The 25881-nt window shown below is 42.2% G+C and overlaps 1 protein-coding gene across 1 annotated transcript in view; it reads left to right on the forward strand.

The window, feature by feature from the left end:
• The window catches only part of PTCHD1 (patched domain containing 1), a 67772-nt gene extending 42442 nt beyond the window's left edge, over positions 1 to 25330 (forward strand). Inside the window, exon 3 of the mRNA XM_063127536.1 lies at positions 23396 to 25330. Coding sequence (XP_062983606.1) covers positions 23396 to 25050 — 1655 coding nt within the window. The 3' untranslated portion in view covers positions 25051 to 25330. The remainder of the gene's footprint in view (positions 1 to 23395) is intronic.
• The last annotated feature ends 551 nt before the right edge of the window (positions 25331 to 25881 follow it).

A 25881-nucleotide genomic window follows, 5' to 3' on the forward strand; every position in this document is an offset into this window, starting at 1 on the left:
GCGACGGTAGGGAGCGTGTTTCCCCCTGTGTGATGGAGCTCAACGTGAAGGGGGATGGGGAGGAGAGCCCCCCAAAAAATCTTCAGCTGAGTCTGGTGTGTATCGTCACTACTTGACTGGCAGAAGAAGAGGAGAGGTCCTCCCTGCTCATAGCCTAGGAAAGGCTCCCAGTGGCCTTGGTGGTGGTGCCTGGAGCCAAAGTGGCTCATGCTTAAAAAATAGTGAAGATCACTGCCTTGTGGAATTGTAGAAACTGAGATATCCATTGCATGACTATATCTGAAGCCCTAGGAAGTAGATATAAGACCAGATTTGGGGGAGTGGGGGAATTCTAGTTGCCTGATCATTTTAGAAACTATTGCAGACACCTAGGAGTTTTTTTTTTAATAGTAGTAGCAGTAGTAGTATTAATTTTAGAGAAATATTAGCACTTTTGCCCTCCTCTCCTCTAGAGGACATACAACCTAATGTGCCAGTGTGCATCTCAGCTACACAGAAGAGCTGTTTGCTGGGTCCCACTGCAGTGTGGGCAGGGGTGGGAAGCCAAAGTGCCCCCCCTCTTTACTCAGTGGTGTGGCAGCACTATGCCCATGCGAAAGACTCCCACACTATGCCAAGAAAAGGGGTCTCTCTTCCTCTCAGCTTGACACGGGCAGGTTGCCACTGTGGCAAGTGGGAAGGGCCACTCTTCTCACTTTCTGTCTGATGACTTTTATGAAAGAGTACCTACATTAGTACCTCTACCCCCATCCAACCCCACTAAAGGATTGAAGAATAAAATGAGAAGGAAAGATCAGGTAGAGAGCTTAGACCTCAGAGTTGTACTACATCGGGGGAGTGGGGATGTGTGTGAGCTGATTACTCTTTGCCTTTGTTGCAATATAGGCTTCCCCAACCTGGCGCCCTCCAGATGTTTTGGACTCCCATCAGCCCCAGCCAACATGGCCAACAGTAGGAATGCTAAGGAAAACATTGGGAAGGCATCGGGTTGGGGATGGCTGCTGTAAATTGTGAAGACCCTCTTATACAGATTGGGGGTGGGGAGGATGCCAAAGAGAGCAGACCTGCCTCCAGGTCAGTGCACCTGAGAGTTTAGGTTTATCCCAAAACAAGCAGGTGCCTAATTCTTTGCCAAAGAAATCATCCAAGCACTACATGTCATAAAACAAATAAGGAAAGCTATCTTGTGACAAGCATTTGGCGTGGCATTATGTAGCCAGTGAAAATACTGCAATTAGTAACTTGAATTCAAAACATTTCCCTTCATGTTAAAAAAAGAAAAGAAAGGAAGGAAGAAATCACAGTAGATATTCATAAAGAACCAGTGCTTCTTAACCTATCTGAAGTTATTAGCCAAGGATGCTAAAATACTTAAATTAAAATAAATTATTTAATAACATGCCCCTCCTTAAAGAGCGGTCAGTGTCCATGCACATATATCTGTTCCTCTCCTTGGTACAAATTCATCATTCGATCAACCAAAACATTTTGCCACAAGTGTGTTGAATTCTAAGTGGTGATGCTTAGAATCTTCCTTCCACCACTAACGTTTAGATCATGATTTCATTTCATTTTTCTTTTAGGTAGTTTTCTCTTATTTTCTTGTTTTTCCTTTGGTTTGTTTCTTCTTCCTTCTTTCCTTTTAGGAATGTTTCTCTAATCTTCTCCACCCACCCCCCACCCCGTATGCTTTATTTTCCATATTATTTTCTAATAGATCTTCTTCCTACCACCATCCACTTCACTCCACCCACCCCATTTTTCCATTTTACTCTATTACTGTTACTCTATTTACTTCCCCTAATTTGGTGTCTTTCAGATGTTTTGACCTATAACTCCCATCAATCCTAGCCATTGGCCATGCTGGATGGGGCTCATGTGTTGGGGGAAGCTGTCCTAAGCTATTTGCCCTTGGCAACCATTCTGGTTCAGTATCTTCGCTTTACTTTTGTTCTCCCCTTCCTGCTCATTATGTCCTATACTCTGTCATGCTGTCCCCTCTTCACCACTAATATAGCATTCATTATCTGCCCCTCAGCTTCCCTTATCTTAACTTCACTTTTCCCCCTCGCCCCTGGTTCTTCCACATAGTCCATTTGCTCATGAAACTCAACCCATTCTCTTTTCTCATCCTGCACTTTATGCTGTGCCCTGCTATGCATCTCCAGTAATTTCTCTGTTCACAAACAGTCCTCTTCTCCTGTCAGCTTTCTTGTTAATGTCACAGACCACTCCTAGGGAGATAAGCATGCTTACCGTTCAACCTGACAAGGTCCAAAGTGAGTGGCACAAAATTATTCACAGAGAGATTTAAAATGCTGCAAGATTCTTTCCTTCACTACAAGTTGCTCTGTCTGCGATTTCAGGGCCCTCCAGACTATTGCTTATACTGCAATGGGTGACCAATGTGTATTTCCGCAGCCAGGGCAGTGTTCAAACCATGCGCACACAAAAACGCTGCCAGAAAATATGAGGATCCGACCACAGGTATCACAAGTGTTATGTGAACATAGACATTGCATCACTAGCGATGAGCGATACAACATCTCCATGCTTCCACCATTCAGTGTACCATTAAAAATGTCTTTTTCCCTAGAAGAAAAATTTAGGCTGGGACAAAATGGAAATTCAGAGACAACTGCTTAAAACATATTTTGGGTGCCACTGTGCCACAAACCTCCTGAATCACCCACCTTTTTTGTGAATCCTTAAACCGAGACTGCAGAAACTCAGGCCTAGTACTAGTCCATTCCTAAATCTAGCCCTCCTGGGGTCTCAATCTGGCCAATGCTGTTCTTCTTGCCTGCCCACCACTGGAATGTGGCCCCTGAGAGCTCCCCCAAAATAGAATTCAACACTCAGCCTGAAAGAGGCCCCTGATCTACTGGCTTTTACTGCTAGAGATTGTTCTGTCCGACAGTGGCCATTTTACTTTTGAGAAGCACCCTCCTTCAATGTGCTTAACAGATAGGTACTGCATAAGTTGCTCTTTGTTCATGCTTCATTTATGAACTTTGAAACTTCAGGAATACACAGCAAGCCACTTAAAGGGAAATCCCTGCAATGTACTTGATATTTTTTTTAACATTATCTCAATTTCCCAAAGGAGACATCTAAGGTATGGGAGGGGGGATGGTCACAAACAGGGGGCTTAGTTCATCAAAGCAAAATGTTTAAACTATTCTAACAGCCATTCTTCATCACATTTGTATCCCTCGCCAAGTAGATTCTCCATACCAAATTTCATATGACAATACTAATAGTCATTTCAGGCTTTACACTGGTAGAAAAACACACAGAACCACAGGAAAACCAAGATAGCTTAACAATGGAGCTGCTCTTGTGGTTCCATTATTTCGGTAGGCTATACATCCTCTTCTCCAGCAGTGCCTGCAGATCTACTGTCATGTCAATGTCACATCTTAGAATTTTGAGAGAAGGGCAATGCAATTGACAACACCCTGAACAAGACAATCTCTCCATCTCTATCCCTTGGGAATCGGATATAACACTAGCAAGGGCTTGCAGAAAAATTGTGCAAAAGGGGGGAAAAATACATTGGGGAGATTTTTCCCTTTGGAGAATAGTCTGTCAATTAAAATCTTATTTCTGCTGTAAACTAATTCAAGACAAGCAGGACGATCAGGAATCGTATATGGGATGTGTGTGTTTGCTGACTAAAATATATTTACATTTCTAATCTTCCTTCTTCCCAAGGCTCGGGGAAAATAGTAGCTATCTAAAAATAACCAAAAAATACAAAAGACAATGAATAAATAATAGAATAGGAAACTACAGTGATCTCAATTTGAACTTGGACCATTAGAGACTATGTCCTAATTTTGCATTTTTATATTATACATCCACACAAGCTTAAGTGAAGTTATATGTTCCAAGTGATGAATGGATTTGCTACTTTCAAGACACACGGAGCTCTTTCCCAGCAGGGGATCACAGCTGCAACTCCAGAGCACTCTCACCAGCACAGTGTTTGGGTTGCTGTGCTGTTGCTGCTATGCTTGTACTAGTCCATTCAGGAAAGTAGCCCCTAGCCAATAAAAATAGTCACAAATATCTTGAATATTTGTTGAGAAAGAAATGTAGGACAGCTTCTGGGGATTTCAAATATATTTGACCACTTCTCTTAAATCTGTCACACTGGATGGTTGATGGCTTCATTTTTCTCTTGGGTTGCCATTGTTTAGATACATGTTTGTATCCACCACAGTTTTTGACACCTGAATTGTGCACATTCGAGAGCATTTGGAGCGGGGGGAGGTTATACTGTTCAGTTAGCTTCGCTGGAATGTTTGTAGGTGTGCAGCTTATGTGTGTGTATCGACAGAGAGAGAGAGAGAGAGGGAGAGATGAAATGTGAGATATTCTTCATTTTGCAGCATGCCAGCCTTCCAGTTTTAAAAAATAAAAATGATTTTAAAATGAAATAATGATCCTGAGGGGCATATATATCAGAGACCCTGGGTCCAACCAACACCCTGGTTCTGACATCTGGGAATTGAAATGTCCTACTCCTACTTCTGACAAAGCTTTGGAGGAATAAATAGAGTTTTCTTCAACTTAAATGCTGAAGTAGGTGAAGTAGATTTCTATGTGGCATTTTCAGATAGCTAACAGAAACGCTTAGGTTTCATTACCTTCTAACTAGGGACGTAACCCTTCCTGTAAAGTACCCAGGCAAACAGTCTTCCCCATGCTTCTGCTAGGGTACCCCTGCAAGCAACGCTTCTGCTTTGATCAGACACAAGAAAAAGCACCTGAGGGCAAGGACAAGTGAAGCCTTCTGGCAGGCTTCCAAAATGCCTCTTCCTTCCCAAGCTCTACTCGTGTTGCCTAGCAACCCACTATTCTTTTCCATGTTCCATGTTACTAACCCATTTGTCAGTATGTCTTTGTACCTTAGGCATTTTCTGAGCTACATTCATGGACTCATCCACCTCTGCTGCAGTATCCTTCCTAACCCAGTCTCTGTTTTTAACATGTTCATTAAGGTAACAACATGTATACTTTGGCTACCATGTCTTAATTACGTTAAGTCAGGAGTGAAGATATGAGTGGAGGTGGGGAAAAAGGTGTAGGAATTTCCTCTTACTTTCTGTTGGATATCAGGCATGTGGATCAGTACCAGAGGGGAGCTGTGTAACTGAGCTCTCTGGCATAAATAGCAAGGAGGGTCGAGTGGTGGCAGAGAGGTGGGCATTTCCTCCATTGTAAATCACATTTTCTTTCCAGCTCTCTTTCTCCACCCAAGTCTTCTCTCCTGGCTTCTTGTCCTCCACACATTTTGGCTTTGTTCACTTCCCCTCTCCATGGTGGAGAGATTTTGCACATGCCTCCAATTGTTAATACCCTCTAATTTGTAAAACTAAAAAATAAGCAAGTGCCAGAGTACACAATTCTACAACAACAACTTTAATATATGTTTGATGAAGCAGCCTTAAATAACTCTGGTTGCATACAGAGCAATCCTATGGTGATCAGGAATGGGGATAGTCTGTGCTGGATGTTCACACCAGTTAGAGAAGGTGGGAGGGAGCTCTTTACCTTTTATTTCCTTTTTTCCTCAACAGTTTTTCTTTCCTTTTTTAAAAAATGTCCTCCCATGGATTCCACTGGGAGGGGAAATAACTACATCATCCCCATGGCTGGCATTTCCCTCCCCACCCCCATCCGATTCTGGGGGTGACCTCTTGGATCTGGTAGAGCCAAAGCCTCCCTCAATCCTCCACTGACATCCCCCCTCAAAGCTTCCTTTTTGCCCTTACTGCCTTGGAGCACCACAAGCTGTCAGCCATGGCAGTAGAACTTTCCACAGCAGATCAAAGGAGGACCTCCAGAGTGGACCCTTCGCATCTCAGCCTATGAAGGGTAGTGTCCTACGGCCAAAAGAAAACCTTCCAGAGACTATGGGACCCTCGGTCATGGAAGTCTCAAAAACTCATGCAAATTTTGTAACTTGCACTGATGCTCTGTCTTCAGTGCAAAGACAATTTTGCTAATTTGTCCAAATATTGCCCAGTTTTGAGAACATACTTTTCATATAGCTATTGCATGCAGGAACTAACATTAGATCAACTTGTAAAAGTTTAGTGCAGTGTCAGTGCTAGAGTAGCTTCCTCCACCAATTTTCACATGACGTCTCAGTTGTGGCTATTGTAGAAATCGCTTTATTAAAGAAGCAAACTCTGACAGTAGGTTTGCACTAATGGTAAACCATAATTTAGGGTTACATGCACAAGCCAGAATGTGTATGTACAAAGCCCTGGGCTCAGGCACTCCCATTTCTAGGAGGAGGAATAAAGCAGAATTTTTTTTCACTTCAACAGATTTGTCATTACATGCAGATCAGGAATTATTATTTAAAATAAATGCTAGTCAATTGCTAAACAAATCAGCTTCAAACCCTGGATTATTTGTTTGTTTGTTTAGCAAACTAGAGTGTATTTTAAACCACAATTCCTGGCTCACACGTAATGACAAACCAAGAACCTGCGAAAGCAAAACTGAAGTTTTGCTTATTTCACCTCCCTAGGGTGACCATATGGAAAGGAGGACAAGGCTCCTGTGTCTTTGTTGTATAGAAAAGGTAATTTCAGCAGGTGCCATTTGTATGCATGCAGCACCTGATGAAATTCCCTCTTTACCACAACAGTTAAAGCTACAGGAGTGACCAGATACAAAAGAGGACAGGGCTCCTGCTGCTTTAACTGTTGTGATGAAGAGGGAATTTCACCAAGTGCTGCATGCATACAAATGACACCTGCTGAAATTCCTTTTTCTGTACAACTGTGAAAGATATAGGAGCCCTGTCCATATGGTCACCCTACTCCTCCCAGTTGCATAGGAGGAGCAAAGGGAAGAAGAAAGGATGTGAACCTAGTACTTCATGCAGGCTCATTTCTGCTTGTGCACATATCCCTAAATTATGGTTTACAATTATGTTCAAATGCAGCCTGAGAGTGTTCTCAGTACTAGGCAATAGTTGGGCAAATAAACAAAATTGCTTCATATTGATGTATATAAAGAAGATAAATAGCTGTGCTTTAGAACAGTAGTTGAGCCAACTAGAAAAAAGTCACAATTCATTTAATCCTGAGTCAAGCAAGATGTAAGTGTTGTCAAATTGCTTTGGAACAATTACCACAAAACATTTAAGCTGAACAGAAAACATAAGTGCAAAGTTGCCAAGGAAGTTCAATGTGGTGGACACATTTAATTTCAAAAGAGGAAACTTCTCAAAAAGTTGGTGATTAGTTTAAAAAGGGTTAGGAAGGCCAAACCTTTTCAGGACACCTTTGTAGGTTACTTAAAACATCTCTAATAAAAGCTCATTTTAGGTACACACAGATCCAAGAGTTTCCAGTCTGGTTAACAAGCAGCATCAAGGAAGCTGTAAAAAGCACGAAGGCTTTCATTAAGAAGTGGCTGTTTTGCCCAAGTGGGGAAGAAGAAAATTAGCACAAATACTGGCAAAGCAAATCTAAGTTGACAATAAGGCAAGCTGAAAAATATATATAACTCAGGAGCATATTGCTAAAAATATTAAGCAATATCCAATAAAACTTCTTTAAATATACGTATGCGAGTCAGGAAACCAGCAGCCCATAAACAGGTGGGTGAACTGTTGGAGGACAAAGATTTTTTTTAAAAAAAAGGATTACTGGAGGAAGTTAGAGAGATTGCAAAGAAGTTAAATTAATTATTTGAATTAGGCATCACTGTGGAAGAAGTTGGACTGACACCCACATCAGAACCAGGTTTTTCAATAGAGGATTTGGAGGCCTAAGTTAAATTGAGATAACAAGGCATGGGGGCACTTTGTACATCATGACATCCCAGACAATTTTAAACCTTGGGTTGTCATGAATGAGCCAACATGATAGTTCCTGCTGCCATGCAACCAAGGGACACTCCATCCCAGGGTTATTTACTGTGACAGCTTGTCAGAAAAGACAAGCAGGAGAGACTAAGGCCATTGCTAGATGAGGCGTTAGCCCGGTGTGAGGCCCGGTCTCCCTCCTGTGCATCCAGATGACGCACAGGGGATCCCGGGGTCAGGCCAGGCTAAGTCCTCGCTTGAACCAGGATAACCGGATGTGGTTATAGCCCGGCTTTTCCACAGCCCCAGCCTGAGGCCGGGGCTGCGGAAGGTCTAGCAGGGTCCGTGGCTTTTCCCGGCTGCTCGCTTACTCGCGAGTAGCCGGGAGAAGCCACAGACTGGGCACAGCACTCCATAGGAGCACTGTGCCCATCAGGCCGGGGGGGAAATCACGGACGGGGGGTGCAGAGGGGGCATCGGACATGATGAGCGGGCAGGGGGCGGGCATGACGAGTGGGCAGGGGGTGGGCATGACGAGCGGGGACAGGGACGACGAACGGGCATGATGAGCGGGGACGGGCATGGCAGACGGGATGGGCATGACGAGCGGGCATGGCGAGCAGGGATGGGCATGGCGGACAGGGGGAAGAAGGACGGGGACGGGCATGGCAGACGGGGGAGGACGAGCGAGCGGGCAGGGGGGGCATCAGGCATTGTGGGGGGGAATCAGGGGAGGGGGAGCGGGGGACCCTTTATTTTTTAAAAAAAAAAACCCTACCTTTTTCAGCGGTGGGGGAGCGGGGGAAATGCCGGACGCGACGGGGCTTTCCCTTGCCCCGTCATGTGTTACGTCTGGAAAAGGGCGACGACGCGCGCTAGCTGTAGCGTACCGTCACCCCTACTCCCCACCGGATTATGTGGTAGGTCTAGCAAGGCCCTAAGCAGTGTGAAGTAGCATGCTAGTTCATTCACAATAAACCAGAGGGTTTAAAAAAAGAAAACCTGGATTGTTGTGATGTGCTAACGGGGCCAATGTCTTGTTACCTCTTTTTACTTTTATGTATTTTATTTATTTATTTATTACATATTTATACTGCCCAACAGCTAAGGCTCTATGGTCAGTTTACAATTAAAACCATAGTATACAAAAATCAAGATTAAACTTTCAAATGTTAAAAATGTCATATAAAACCAGAATAAGTTACAGCCCAGGGAAAGCTTGTCTAAAAAGATACGTTTTCAGGAGGCATTTGAAAGACATTACATTTTCCACCTCCCGAACCACACAATGGAGGGTTTTCCAGAGAAGGACCACCATCAAGGTTCTTTGTAATGACAGTCTGTTAGTCTTGGAATGATGAGCCGGGCAACCTCTGATGATTGTAAATTTCATCTGGGTGTATATAAGGGAAGGTGATCTGCTAAGTATCCTGGTCCCAAGTTGTTCAGGGTATAACCTTGTACATGGCTCAGTAGCTAACAGGCAGCCAGTGCAGTTCTTTTAACACAGGTTTTATGTGGACAGAGCTAGGTGTCCCAGTGAGCACCCTAGCTGCTGTGTTCTGCACAAGCTGCAGCTTCCGAACCACACACATGGGTAGCCCCACATGGAGTGTGTTACAGTAGTCTAATTGTGAGGTTACCCGTGCATGAATGACCATGGCATGGCTATCCCTATCCAGGAATGGGCATAGCTGGCATACCAACCAAAGTTTATAATGGGCGCTCCGGGCCACCAAAGCCACCTAAGTCTCCAGTGACAAAAATGATCCAGGAGCACCCTCAAACTACAGACCTGCTCCTTCAGAGGGAGTGCAATCCCATCCAGAACATGCAAAAAAACCCAATTCCCAGACCTGGGAACCACCAACCCACAAGGCCTCTGTCTTATCGGGATTCAACTTAAGTTTGTTGGCCCTCATCCAAGCCATAACTGTATCCAGGCAGCAGTTCAGAATGTGCACAGCCTCTCCCAGATCAAATGTTACAGCAGCAGGGACCACCCCATCACGCAGTGATTCATTCACCTCTCCCTTGATCCATCTGGTCAGCCCCCCATGGCTAGCTTAAATAAGCCATGACAGGCAAGGGTCAAGAGAGCATGTGGTGGGTTGAGCAGATACTTGTCCACATCCTCAGGCTCCAAAAACTGGAATTTATCCCACAAAACGGGATAAGACAATGCATCAGACACTGAATCAATAGTGGCATTCAAGTCAGCATGAAGGTGAGCGCATTATCCTTAAAGTGTCTTGCAAACTCATCACAGTGATCTCTCAAAGGTTCTAGTATTGGATTGGGTGGGTTAGATGTAAGCAATCCACAAAACACTCAGAAAAGCTCAGCTGGACAACAGCTTGAGGATGCGATCGAGGCAGCAAAGTAAGCCTTCTTTGCTGCCTTCACTGCCATGCAGTAGGCATGATTATACACCTTCATGACGAGTCTTACGCCACTTACGGCCGTCTTCTGACCTGTTTCATTGACTGGAACTCCTTGGTAAACCAGGGGGCCTTCCAAGTTCCACATTGTGGAAGAGGGCACTCAGGAGCAATTGTATCAATGGCCCTTTGCACCTCGCCATTCCATAGTGTGACAAGGGCCTCAACAGAATCGCCAGCTCTGGCTACTGAAAAATCCCCCTAAGCATTCAGAAATTGCTTGGATTCCATAAGTCTCCAGGGATAGACCATCTTAATGGCTCCTCCATCTCTGTAGGGAGGGACTGGCACCATGAGACCAAATTTCACCAGGAAGTGGTCTGACCATGACAACTGGGTCATGGAGTTCCTGGACTCATTGACAAATTAACAAGCCCCCTGGTATAGACAGCAGACATTGAAGAATTAAGAATGGAGGCTGGAAAATTATTAAACACATGGACCCTGATCAGATGACACACTAAGCCATGGTGGTTAAGTATTTTGAGCTAAATATTATGGCTTAGTGTGTCATGTGAACCATGATTTAGTGTGTGGTGTGAACCATTCATAACCATGGTGGCTACATAACCATAGTTTAAGCACACTCACTATCCATTTGCTGCAAAAGAGTTAGCAGCCTAACCATGGCTTAACATGTTGTCTGAACAGGTTCAATGAGTAAATCTTGCTGAGGAAGAAGCCTGGGTTTTGCAAAGGAAAATTCCATCTCACCAACCTTTGGAGTTCTTTTTGAACATAAATATAAAGTTAGGAGTGTTTGGGTAGACATTATATACCTGGACTTCTAAATTTAATAAATAAGTAAATAAAAGCTTTTTACAAAATCCCTTACCAAAAGTTCCTAAATAAAGTTAGCACTCATGGGATAAAGAAGCCAGAACCTTTTATAGATGGATAACTAGAAAAGAACAAGAAGTAAACAGGCGATTTTCATAATGGAAAGAAAAAGCACCAGGTTTCCTCCAAATATCTTATTGGCACCAGTGCTATTTAAGATATTCATAGATGATCTGACATAAGGGAGTGAGCAGAGAAGTAGCCAAATTTGCAGATGAATCCAAATTATTTAGGATGGAAAGAAAAAAGAATGAAGCAGACTGTGAAGAGCTCCGAAAGGGCTCCTCCATACTGGTTGAATGAGCAATAATGTGACAAATGGGATTCAATATAAGTGATGCATACAGAGCCAAATATACTCTGATGAGATCTGTACTGGCTGTGATTACCTAGGAAAGGGATGGTACAATCATGGTGAATAGCTCAATGGAAACATCAAGTCCTGTGTGTTGCAGGAGTGAAAAGAAAATCCATGTTGTGATTGCTAGGAAACAGGTTGAAAATAAGCCTGCCAGCGTCCTAGTATCCATATACAAATGGATGGTGCTTCCACGTTTGGAATGCCATGGTCAAATTATCCAAATATGGATATCATAAAAGTGGAAGCGCATTCAGAGCTGATTTGATCATCCTCCCTTTGAAGACCAAATAAATACTTGGAACTTTTTTAGTTTGGAAAAAAAGAACTCTAAGGGGCACATAATAGAGCTTTATAAAACTATGAATCATGGTCAGAGAGTGAACAGAGATAATTTTTCCTCCCTCTCTCATAATATTAGAACTTGAGGTCACCGGTGCATAATTAATTCTGGAAGAGATGCCACAAGATAGGATGACGGTAATTGTTTAACGCCTTTCAAAGGAAATTAGTCAAGATCCTCGAGGTCTCGCGTTCTCTCTAATTGTGAGTTCAGGTGGTTCCACGTCTATCAGTATGGAAGTGAAACAGGGATACACACAAATAAGGTCATTGTTTCTCCATACCTGGGGACTCACGAGTTAAGCCAAAATGTATGCTTGTAAATTAAAAGAAAGGGCTGATATTAACCTGAAAAGACCTTCCAAGATGTATAGAATGTTCACGTGTCAGTTGGAGGGGGGTGGGGTGGAGGTAAGGCACTGATGTCATCTTCTGCAAACACACACATGCACCCTCAGAATTCCCTGTTCTCTCTGAGCTTAGCTGCAATCCTCAGAGTACCTGAAGGGAAATAAATTCTCCCAGCAACATTTTGAGATGGTTTGGTACTGAATGGTAAAAGCAAGCTTCATTTAACTCAGTGTAACTTACCTCTTAGTAAACATGTGTAGGATTGCATTGTAGTCCCAGAGATTCTATATTATTCCTAAAGAGCTGATACTAATTCCCATTGCAACTTCCTGTGGCTTATGGAGATGAAAGGGAGTTTTGTTTCTGTCTGCAAATCATCAGAAATTGTCTCATTCGCAACCCGAACACAAGCACATTTTTCTGGAAAAGTTCACACATTCCTAAAATTGCTATCGCATTTGAAGAATTCATAATTTTGCAAAACTTTGCGCTTTAAAATGTACACTTAAAAAAATGTATTTCACACTTTAACGGGGGAAGGGCACACTTGAAAAATGCACGTGCAAATGTGCACTTTTCCATTCAAATAAAAAGAAAAACAGGTTACAAATGAGAACTGTAGTGAGATGAACTGAGCATCGAAGTGGAATTTGGAGAATCTCAGCCAGCTCTAGCATCCCTGGTTCACCCATCCCTAAAAGTTTGTGGACTATTTGGGGCTTTGTAATTACTTAGAACCAACGCAACCGGCAGCAGCCATGTGAAAGCACTCTAAATTATTCCCCATGGCAACCATTAAAAACACCCTGAGCTATTTGTGCAAGAGCAATTGGAGAGGAAATAAAGCTGCAGCCAAGGAGATGCTCATTCCTCCATGGGGGCATCACTTCACCAGTGGATTGCCAGTCCAATGGATGGGGTTCCACTGCTTCAGAGCTACCATGTCAAGGTCACCCATAAAAGCTTTCTGGAGATGGTGTAGTGACCAAAATGTTGGACTGGGAGTCGGGAGATCCGAGTTCAAGTCCCCACTTGTCATGGAAGTTCACTGGGTGACTTTGGCCCAACCACAGACTCTCAGCCCAACCTACTTCACAGGAAATGGAAGAGGAGGATTATGTACACCGCCTTGGGTTCCTTGGAGGAAAAAAGGCAGGGTATAAATGAAATAAATAAATAAATAAATAAATAACATAAATTATGTCCAGTGTGGTCCCATTGCTCCATTCCACTGTGTTCCACACTCCTGGATCAGTCCCAGTGCAGTGGTTATTTTTTTATTATTGCCGCTCTGTATAGCTGGGGAATCCCATGTAGGCGGAACGTTTGTGAATAATGCCAAGATTTGGTTGGCCTTTGTTCCCTGCATAGTGTTCAGCCCTTCTACAGTCCTGGGGGCTGAAGGGGGGGGGAGAGATTATGATCTTAATGAGAAAGAGCTACTTCATCATTCTTTAAATATAAGAAGCTGTATCTGCTTCAGAAGGGAGGAAAAAAACATGGACTTGGACTCTGTAACATGCATTCTTTAAGTAAGTCCTAAAGGTAGCAATGGGGTGTTGTTCTTTTCTCACTTCTGTTGCTCGGTGTTTAATGTCTATTTAGACGGATCTGAATTATTTATTCAGGCATAAGAGAGGGAAAAACACTGATGCCAAGCCATAACAGGAGAGGCAGATGTGTCAGATCTTCAATATTTTTATCTCATTTTCTCTGCTGTTGCTTCTAGTACCCTCCTTTGCTTGAACATTCCTGGTGGTAGAATATCTTCTCTCAGAATATTTATTTTATTTATTGCATTTATGCCCCACCTTTTTTCCTTCAAGCAACCCAAGCTGGCGTATATAATTCTCCTCTCCATTTTATCCTCACAACAACAACATCTTTCTCTCCATCTGCAGCTACCATATCTTTTATCAGCAGGTCAGATTTACTGTCTTTTTCCAGATAAAGTCTCTGTTGCTGAGACATTGCAGAAATAGTCTGGAATATGGAGGAACTATGTTGTTCCATTGAACTCTCAGGAATATTATATCAGGAGGTTTTATATTAGGTTTTTGTTCTGTTCTGGTTTTGGCTTGTAATTTTTGTGAACTGCCCAGAAAGCTTTGGCTATTGAGTGGTATAGAAATGAAATAAATGAAAATGAATGTACAATAGGATGTTCAATCCTAATAAGGACAAAGATCCCAAATGCACAGTAGAAAAACTGTCAGAAACCCTAAATGGGAGTCAAGAAGCCTGACATGTTTGGTGAAATGGGAAAATGATGCTTTTTTATTATTGTTCAGAGGAATATATTTATTGCTTGGATAAATATGTATTTATTAAATGGATTTATATACTGCTTAGCATATTTAAAAATATTTCTAAGCAATTAGCTGCTCCAATGGTAGAACGTCATGGTGACTGAGCTTCTTTACTGATTCAAGATGGGTCAGTGGGGCTCCAAGAGCAGTTATGATAGTTGGATACTGGTGATTGGGAATGGAAGGAGCTAGATGTCTTGGTGTGTGCTGGTTTGTTATTTTACTTGGCCTTGAAAAAAATGGGAATTGTTGTTGCAGTTATTGTTGCTTTATAAGAAAATACATACTTTGTTATTTATCCACTGCAGCTTGGAGGAAGCCAATACCCACATGTAATGCAGCTGACAATTTATGCATCAACAACATAGTTGCCCTGGTATTCTTGAGGGTACAGGGTAATGGAAAGAAAATTCCTCAGGTGGGGTACAAGCTGGAAATAGCAGCATTAGGAGCTCTCAGTAGCAGTGTTTGGAGTGAGGTGGCAAAACAGGTGTTATCAATGGCCCAGTGAATGGTTTCTAGAGAATTGGGACCATCGACAGAGCTGAATTTTTGTAAGCAGACCTGAGATTCATTGGAGAGCTTTGAAAGGCAACCAAATATAATAAAGGATAATGTTACCTAGTCATATGAAAGAAACCATGAGAAAACAGTTATTCCTTTGCTGAGAAAATTCACTGAGAGCATATGCTCTTTTCAAGTCCCAATTCCTGACCAAGAAGTTTGCTTCCTCCAGCCCCACAAACTTGTCACCATTAAAATACCAAAGAAGTATGTTTAGCTATCTCTTCCTTCTCTGCCTCCCCCATTCACCATCTTCCTAGACATAAAATCCTATCTCTTGGGCTATACTGAAAATAAAGCAACAAAAACAAATGAGGTATTTTAATACAAAGCATTCAGCCAGAACATGAAAGATGTCATTTTATGGCAATCTTACTTTGCTTCTAACAACATATAAAACACCATGTAGATATGCTATATACAATGGATATCTTTATTTATTTATTTATTTATTATTGCATTTATATCCCGCCTTTTTTTCCTGCAAGGAACCCAAGACGGCGTACATAATCCTGCTCATCCTCTCCACTTTATCCTCACAACAGCAACCACCCTGTGAGGTGGGTTGGGCTGAGAGTCTGTGACTGGCCCAAAGTCACCCAGTGGGTTTCCATTACCAAGTGGCGACTAGAACTCGGATCTCCCGATTCCCAGTCTGACACTCTAGCCACCATACCACACTGGTGTATCTTTACTCACTTGCTATTCTCAATATCAAATGCTTCAGATCTGGTGACCTCTTGGACTTGGCGCTACCTTTCCTAATCTGTGGTATACATTTTAGCTGAGCTTCTATTATTGTGGGTTTGAGTAATCTCCAAGCATTTTGAAGGGATTTAATCCTCTGGACTCCCCCTTTCAATTTCCTTTTCACCAGTCCCCTCATTTCAGAGCAATTTCTCCTTTTAAAAGAAAATGTGACTGTTTTAGACTTTACAACTCTTCCTTGTTTGGAGGCCTCCCTGGTTTCATTTTCCATCCCAAGGTCACCTTGCCTTGGGGGACAACAGCACTTTCCTAGCACTAAATTGGTTTTGGAACCCAGTATTGTCACCCACAGTGCTTCTATGGAAGAACCTACCCTCTTTTAGATGTTCTAGTCCACTCAATGCTATGCCTTCTTCGATGCACAGAGCAATCTCTCCCCCAGTACACCCTTCATTGTCCTTCTTGTAGAGTTTATATCCAGAGATTACTGTAATCTACTGGTTCTCTCCATTCTACCAGTCTTCTGTAAGGCCCACTATGTCTAGGTTCTCCTTTAAAATCAAGCATTCTAGCCCTCCCATTTTAGCTTGCAGGCTTCCAGCCTTTGACATAAACACCTGTAATGGTGTCCGTCCCTGATGCCTCTGAAATGTGCATCTTTTGCTATGGTACGTAAACCTCTTTGATTGGCTCTCATGTCCTATGTAATCACGACCTATTCCCTCTCCTTCTACATTTGAGCAATCAAAAACATTTTCATCTTCATCTCATTGGGATGATTTAACCTGAACCGGATGCTTCCCAGTTCCTGTCGGCTTTCCCCAAGCATTTAGTTTAAAAGTTGCTCTGTTACTTTTTTTATATTTAGCGCCAGAAGCCTGGTTCCATTTTTATTCAAGTGGAGACCGTCTCTCTTGTACAGGTCCAGCTTGTCTCAAAATGTTCCCCACTGCCTAATAAATCTGATCCCCTGCCCTCTGCACCACTGTCTCATCTACGGCATTGCGACTCCTCAGCTTCACCTGTCTAGCTTGCCCTGCACATGGAACAGGTAGCATTCCAAAGAAGGCCATCTTGGTGGTACTGGATTCCAACCTCCTCCCTAGCAACCTACATTTTGCTTCCAGGTTCCCACAACTACATTTCCCCACATTGTCAGTACCAACATGTTCTGTGACAACTAACTCCACCCCAGTACAATCTACTAGGCTATCTAGATAGCATGTGATACCCACAAGCTTTGCACCAGGCAGGCAATCACCATGTGGTCTACACACCCATCACAAACCCAACTGTCTGTGTGTCTAATAATTGAATCTCCAACTACCTCAACCCCCCTCCCCCTGGAGGTACATCCTCAGTGAGAGAGCATATTTGCTCATCCCCCAAGGAATGAGATCATTTCCCTCTTCCTCAGAATGAAATCCTCCTTCTCTGAGACCTGCATTCTCCATGATAGCAGAGGAGCTCTCACCTTAGGAGTGGGACATAGCTGGTCTCTGAAGGTCTCATCCACCAATCTCTTTGCCTCTATGAGGTTCCCCAGGTCAGCAGCCTTGGCCTTAAGGGAACAAATATGTTCCCTGAGAGCCAGGTGCTGATTACACTGAGCACACACCCATGACTTCTTTCCAGCAGGCAGGTAGTCATACATGTGGCACTCAGTGCAATACACTGGATAGTCTCCCCTGCCCCTGCTAGCTTTCTACCTTCATAACTGTGTTGTTGTTGTTGTGATGTGTTTTACATGAAAAAAATAGTTGCTTAACTTGCTTATTTGTTGATGCTTTGTTACTGGGGCTGAGACACTTCGTCCCTGGTGCTCACACTCAGCTGGCTCCCTCGAAAGCATGCCTCCTTATATAGATAGTCCCAGCTGCTGCTTCAGTGAATCTGATTGGAGGGCCTTGTTTGAAAAGCAAGGAAGTCTGGGTGTGAACTTCTGATCAGCACTAGCTTTCAATAGCTGGGAATATAGGTCAAGTGCCCCCACCAGCAGCAGCAAAGGTGATTCCTATTTAGGAAGGAGGTCTGTTAAGAATAGTGAATAGGAGACCTGTTTAGGAGATATCCTCTATTCAATGGATTGCTGAAAGGGTCAGCAGACAAAGGGTAGGTGATTTGGAGAGGATGTGGCTTGCAAGGTCTCGATCCTTTTCTCTGTGTTTTTTTAAAACTAAATGATAAGCTGATCTCTTAAACTTGCTTTATTTGATGAACTGCTCTTTGAGGCCTAAATCCTGAGCCTAAACTGAGCCCAAATTGAAGTTACCCCAAACTTTTTGCTGCTCATAAGCAAGCTCTTCCACTAGTTAGTCCTCTTGTCAGAATAGAGCTATGAATGATTACCAATTTACAGCATATTCTATCATTATGTCAACACTTGATGTATTGTAAAAATTCTCTTTCCCACTTGGTAGGATGATAAGAGGAGCACGCTAACCAGTAGTGAGTTGTTTGTCATCTTTTTGGGTGCTCTGGTGCATTGTCTCTGAGCCCAGTTCAGTAAGCTTGGCAGTGAAGGAATCACTGTCCCCTCCCTATGCATCTAAAGTGATTGTTGAAGAGAAGGAACTGTGGCTGCATTGCCGCTGAGCCTAACTCCTCCCTCTCCCCATAGTTGCTTTGGAAGCAGAGGTGAGGTTCAGCCTCCCTTTGCCTCTGAAGCAACTACTGATGGGAGGGAGAAGTTGGGCAGCTCCTTTTGTTAACAGAGCTGCAAACATCCCCTAAACCTGATTCTGCCCTCCCAATGATAGATTCACTGCAGGGAAAGATATAAAAAGTCATTTGTCACAGAATTTCCTGAAGATTCCTGCCTGTCAAAGACATACCCCCAAACGTTCTCCTGTGTGTCATTTTCTTTTTGAAGTTAATTGTAAGGGAGAAGCAACATCATTGCTATTATCCACAAGTTTATATGAATAAAAATACCAGACTTTGTATGTGCTGGATCACAACAATTTAGACCTGCCAAATTAATAAGCAAATTTTAATGTTTTAAAGCCAGGCCTGATTATCAGGCTGTCTTTTTACAAAATTATAACATCCCACAACTTAAACTGAGGGCACCACAAATTCATAAGATGTGATTATGAAACAGTGATTCAGTTTTTAGAATAATTTGTTCAAAGAAGCCAGATTCATGTGGATGATACATAGAATCCTCAGTCAGTCTTGTCTGCAGCACTTAAGGGAACTATAAAAGGATTAAACCTCTCGGTTCCTACTTTGGCAAGCAATCTGTTTTTCTTTTTCTTTTTCTTTTTAAAGGTCAATCTGCCTTTACAAAGGCAGTGAAAGTGAACTTAATAGTTTTCCCTAATGAGAATAGAACGTATCTATTTAAAACATAATTAACAATGGGATGTCAGTCACCGGTTGTACTTTTTTTTTTTTTTTGCTAGATCTTATGTCTGGGGAGTTTCAGTGCTCCCAATTAGCTTTAATGGGGGCACTGTGCTAGTTGTTACCACATTGACAGTCTTGACCTGCCCAGCAGAAGCAACTATAAAACATTTTGGGAAATGAAGATGAATAGCAAACATCTCACCGCAAATAGGACGCAAGTATTATTTACATGTCTATTCCTGTTGGATATGTCAAGATTACAAATGATTATGGCCCTGTTGCATCCAAAATGGAAAGGAACAGATCTTGCTCTTGTAAATATCAGATGGTTACATGCTGAGAGGAGCACCTTCACATCTGAGTCTTCCCTGTGCTCTTCTGGATGAACCTTTCAAAAGGTGAAATTGCTGTAACTTCTAAATGACCTCATCGAGGGGTCTGTTCGTTCAGACCTATGGGTCTGAAATTGAACTCTGGCATTGTCAGAATAAAAACTCCTGCCAGGGGCTTAGGTACCTGTGCAGGATTTTTTTCAGTATGTTATCAAGCACCCACCTGCATGAGGGCTTCCTAATTCACTCCAGTTTTGGAGCAATTCCCCTATAAGGAAAGGTTACAATGTCTAATGCTTTTTTAGCTTAGAAAAAAGGCATGGGAGGTGAAGACATGATAGAGGTGTATAAAATTATGCATGCTGTGGAGCAAGTGTATAAGGGCAAGTTTCTCTCTCTCTCTCTCTCTCTCTCTCTCTCTCTCTCCTAATACTACAAGCCCAGGGTCATCCAATGGAAGCTAAATGGCGAGAAATTCAGGACAGATAAAGGGAAGTACTTCTTCACACAGCAGATACTTAATCTGTGGAATTCACTGTCACAAGATGTAGTGATGGCCACCAATTTGGATGGTTTTAAACCCAGTTTGGATGGTTTTAAAAGACAAATTCATGGAGGCTACCAGTCATGATGGCTATGTATTACTTCCAGTATCAGGGGCAGTGTGCCTCCAAATACCCATTGCTAGGAGATTCAAGAGGAAAGGTACCATTACACTCATGACCTGCTTGTGGGCTTCCCATTGGCATCTTGTTAGCCACTGTGGGAACAGAATGCTGGACTAGATAGGCCTTTTGTCCAGCACATCTCTTTGTATATTCTTAAGTTCTTAAACAGTTGAACAGATATTTCCTAAGACAGGATATTTAGGAAGGACCTTCCAAGGAGATATTTTGTTTTTTGAAACAAGTTGGGTTTTTTTTTTATCAATTCCCCTTTTTGTTTTTGCATTGGATAGTGCCCATTTTCATTATGTGATTATTGGAGAAATAGAGTTCTTAGACAAACAACATAATGCATCTTTTAATCCAAAGATCTATTTCAATTTGACAAATGCACCGCAGAAATGGAGGGTGGTGGTTGTATATCAAGAGAGTAGAGTTTTCAGAATTCTCTTTCAGTTTGGGTTGTGAACTAACATACTAATCATACAGTGCTTTAAGGAGCAGTTAATTCTGCTGATTAAATAGTAAGAACATTGCTTGGCTGAAAATATTGCAGTACAATATATTAACTAAAGAGTATCCTGCAAAGGAAGAAAATGAAAGATATTGATCTAAATTTAAATTTCTTAGAATAAACACTGAATTTTTTGCTCCAACTGATTCTTTGTTCTACAAAAATATATAATCTAATAATGCTCTGGTTTTACCTTAGGCTAAGATCCCTTGCACACTTACCTGAGAGTAATTCCCATTGAACTCAATGAGAATTACTTCTGAGTAGACATGCACAGAATTGCACTGCATGAATTTTATAGCAACTTTGAAGACATATTAGTACTAAAGTTAACTGTCTGGATGCATTAAAAACATCACTATAAAGAAAAAAAGAGGCAGTCTTAGATAATACTGATTATTCAGATTCATTCCAATCTGTCTTCTGACCTCGGTCATTTGAGTTGGCTGGGCAATGGACCATTAGAGTACAACAATGTTGGTACTCCTGACCACCTCAGCAGTTTTCTATACTATCACCCATAGTATCCTTCTGGACCATCTTGCCAGGATGGAATGTGGAACCACATTGGATCCTGGCCTTTCTGGAGGGATGGACCCCAGAAGGTGGTGCTAGAGGACTTTTTTCACACCTTTGGGATGCCTCGGGGTTACATCTTGTCCCCCATACACTTTAATATCTATTTGAAACTGCTGGGGAAAAGCACCCAGATTTTTGGGCTAAAGCAGATGGGAGGAACCTGGGGCCCTCCAGATGTTGTTGGACCACAACTCCCATCAGTTCCACTGAATGACCATTGGCCTGGGCTAAAGCGTCATCAGTATGCAGATGACATACAGTTCTATCTTTCTTTTCCATCTGCTAGTCCCAGGAATGATATGGAACTCCTGAACTGGATGCATTTTTGAGATGGATGTAAGCAAACAAGATGAAACTTAAGCCAGAGGTGCTATGAGGTTAGGAAATCTGCCAATCTGGATGGAGGTTTGCATCCAGTTCGGGATCAGGTTGCTCTCCCCACAAAAGTCTGTTGAGGCTCAGACCCAGCATCTTCCTTGTACTCAATCTTTTGGGGAGGTTACATCCTTTGCCAACTTCCCATGACACCCATTTTGTGATGGTGCCTAAAACAGTTTCTCAAATTGCTCATGGCCCAAAAAGTTGCCTAACTCTGCCATAGAACAGCCTCCCACAACCTGTAGTCCAAATTTGCCAGAATACAACAACCTTCTTCCCCAGCCTTATCAATATCAGGACCTTGGTATGAGGGATGGGAACTTGCACTGCACTGCACTCCCAATGAAAATCTCTCCCCCCCCCCCACACCCTGCCTGACCAATGGGCGTTTTCCTCCAAGACTAAATACTGGGGTTAACCATTTCCACCTGCACTGCAGTCCCAACATAGATCTCACCAAGCTGCTTTGCCCAAGAAGGAAGTTGCTATTGGCATCAATCGCAGTTTCTTTCCTGGAGCAAACAGCAGTTTGAGCGGGGGCAGTATTTTTTATTGGGATGACAGCATGGATGAAAAGGATTAAACCCCTGCCCCCATACATACTGTGGTCCCAACCCTGATCACAAACAGACACACAGATACATGATCATTATTTGTTAAAGAGAGAGGGCGGAGAGAGGGAGAAAGAGAGAAACATGTTTAATGCAATATGTCATTTGATCCTCCGTGACATCATTTATAGTCCAAAATGTCTGCTTTCCATAGCCTTATTCTTGGGGGGGAAATGTAGTGACTATACTTCAGCATGCTCATGTACATCCGTGGTTCATGCATGTAGAGTTTTGCATAGAATTTGTACCTGGCACAGAATCAAGAATCAAAATTCCATTATGGTTGTTTAAACCAATATTATAGACCTTATGGTTGGAAAATGTGACCTACAGAATTTTTTATCTGGTACAGAATCTTAATTACCTTAGCTGGCTTTGTGTCTGTTTTTAAAGCAAATACCTAACCTTCATGGTTAGTGAAACTGATTGAAGCTCCCATGTAATGGACTAAACTTTGACCTGGGCTTATAAAGCATGTTTTCAAACATTTATGCAATTAGAAGGACTAGGAACTTGCTTTTTAAAACAAAACAAAAAAACCCACCACAAACAGATATTCTTAGGTTTATGAATGCCTTGATTATACATTCACTGCAGCACTCTGGAAAAAGCTATATCTGCATTCTGACAGCTTGCAGAGTTTTTTCCATGAGAATGTTTATTTAAAAATTAAACAAACTTGGTTAGGTTGTATTGATTGCAGAATTTAGTCTGACCACAATATTTGAGTTTTCTTGCTCCAGGCAAAGAAAGAAAAGGGAGGGGGAATAATTATCTTTGCCATGGCTCTTCTTATTAACCTCTGTTGCATCTTATATAAAAAACAGTCTTCATAGGTAAGTTCAATGGTTTATTTCAATATCAATAACATATAGTTCAAGTTCCCTTAACTTTGGTAACTCTTAAATCTTCACAGAGTGAAAACATGGCATGAAAGATGCCTAATGTAATTTTAATTTGGATAACTGGACTTGTTAGCATAATTCTTCTTGGCAATGAACTTGGCTTTTCCTGGCACAGTGTACTACCAGCAAAGATATGTATTTCCATCCTTTAAAAGCACTGTGGAAGTGAGTGTGCATGTGGTTTCCCCCCACAGCAGGACAGTTTCTTCTTAAATTAATACCCATAAATGAACGGCACCTTTGGAGATCTTCACTTTGCTCCTTTGCCCATTGACACAACACTAACCAGTTGCTTTCCTCTTTATTCCAGGTCATGGATTATATGGAACTTTTGAAATGTTGTCCTCCTGGAGGAAAACGAGAGAAGACCAACATGTGAAAGAGAGAACGGCCGCTGTGTTTGCAGACTCCATGCTCTCGTTTTCTCTCACCACTGCCATGTACCTGGTCACTTTTGGAATAGGTGCCAGCCCCTTCACTAACATTGAAGCAGCCAGGATTTTCTGTTGTAATTCCTGTATTGCAATTTTCTTCAACTACCTCTATGTACTCTCCTTTTATGGTTCCAGCCTCGTGTTTACTGGCTACATAGAAAACAACTACCAGCATAGTATCTTCTGCAGAAAGGTACCAAAGCCAGAGGTATTGCAAGAGAAACCTGCCTGGTATAGGTTTCTTCTGACAGCCAAATTCAGCGAGGACACAGCAGAGTCAGAGGAGACAAACAGTTATGAAAGCCACCTTTTGGTGTGCTTCCTCAAGCGTTATTACTGTGACTGGATAACGAACACTTACGTCAAGCCTTTTGTAGTTCTCTTTTACCTTATTTATATTTCCTTTGCCTTAATGGGCTACCTGCAGGTCAACGAAGAGTCAGACCTTAGTAACATCGTAGCAACTGCGACACGAACCATGGAGTATACAGCTGCCCAGCAGAAGTACTTCAGTAATTACAGCCCCGTCATTGGGTTTTACATCTATGAATCGATAGAGTACTGGAACATGACCGTTCAAGATGACATGCTAGAGTACACCAAGGGGTTTGTGAGGATATCTTGGTTTGAGAGCTACTTAAATTACCTTCGAAAACTCAACATATCCACTGGATTACCCAAAAAGAATTTTACAGATATGCTGAGGAACTCCTTCCTGAAAGCCCCCCAGTTTGCCCATTTTTCAGAAGATATCATTTTCTCCAAGAAGTACAACAATGAAGTGGACGTTGTGGCCTCCCGAATGTTCTTGGTGGCTAAGACAATGGAAACCAAACGAGAAGAGCTTTATCATCTCCTGGAAACCTTAAGGAAGCTCTCTCTGAAATCAAAGGTGAAATTCATTGTTTTCAATCCATCATTTGTATACATGGATCGTTATGCCTCCTACGTGGGGGCCCCCTTGCAGAACTCCTGCATTAGTGCTTTATTCCTGCTCTTCTTCTCGGCATTTCTGGTGGCAGACTCTCTCATCAACGTATGGCTCACGCTCACTGTTGCCTCCGTCGAATTTGGAGTTATAGGTTTTATGACCTTGTGGAGAGTAGAGCTGGACTGTATTTCTGTGTTGTGCTTAATTTATGGGATTAATTATACAGTTGACAACTGTGCGCCCCTCTTGTCAACATTTGTCCTGGGCAAAGATTTCACAAGGACTAAATGGGTAAAGAATGCCCTAGAAGTGCACGGGGTAGCGATTTTACAGAGCTACCTCTGCTACATTGTTGGTCTGATTCCTCTCGCAGCTGTGCCTTCAAATCTGACCCGTACACTGTTCAGGTGCTTGTTTTTGATAGCATTAGTCACCTTCTTTCATTGCTTTGCCATTTTACCTGTGATACTGACTTTTCTGCCACCATCCAAGAAAAAGAGGAAAGACAAGAAAACTCCTGAGAACCGGGAGGAAATAGAGTGTGTTGAAATGGTGGATATGGATAGTACCCGAGTGGTTGACCAAATTACAACAGTCTGACTAGCTGGTTTGTTTTGCTTTTTTTAAAAAAAAAAAATATACCTAGATATTACCAAGAGAAGAAAATCATATTGATTATAACATTGGGGGTTTGGATGTCTGTTTTCAAATTAAAACCAGGAGCATCCAAAGTAGTGTGTGAATGTGGGGGTGGGGGGGATAACTGTATGTTGATTGGCCTTTGCATAAAAAGTACAGTGAAATGTACATTCACCCAGTACAAAGAGAGTGTCGATTTGGGTTGCTTCCTGAGATAAGATAACAGAGGTGGGTTACTAAATAGCATATTGCCATGTCTGCCCTGCAGATGATGCTGCCCCTGTGGCAGCCTGCCAGCACATTGCAAGGTCAACTGTCAAGGCTGAAGGAGCAGTAAGTGTACATTTTGGACACAGAGGCTATAGCATTTTTTCAGTACAGCAATAACTCAAGTCAGTGAGTCAGCTATTATGGATCTTAGCCATCACATTTAACTATTGCTTTTTCCCCCCCTTTCTTTTTCTGAATGGAAACGTATATGCAAGTTTGTAAAACAAAACAACAAAGGCCAAGAAAATCAAAGTACACAAGGATAAATACAGCAGTCAATGTAGGGTCTCATCAGAGTTGCCTTCTTTTCTGAATTAATAGATAATTTAAAATGTAACTAATTTCCCGTATATTTTAATATAGTTTGATTTTATAGCGTTTCTTTTAAAACAACAACAACAGAGAATTAATGATATGTATAAGACACACATATGCACATGTGATCCTAGTTCTCTGATTCAGCTCCACTTTCTGAATGGGTCCATCTCATTTAAGAGACCTGCTTTATCAATGCTAGATTTT

The sequence above is a fragment of the Elgaria multicarinata genome, chromosome 5 (genome assembly GCF_023053635.1).
Source record: "Elgaria multicarinata webbii isolate HBS135686 ecotype San Diego chromosome 5, rElgMul1.1.pri, whole genome shotgun sequence".
NCBI classification, from domain to species: Eukaryota; Metazoa; Chordata; class Lepidosauria; order Squamata; family Anguidae; genus Elgaria; species Elgaria multicarinata.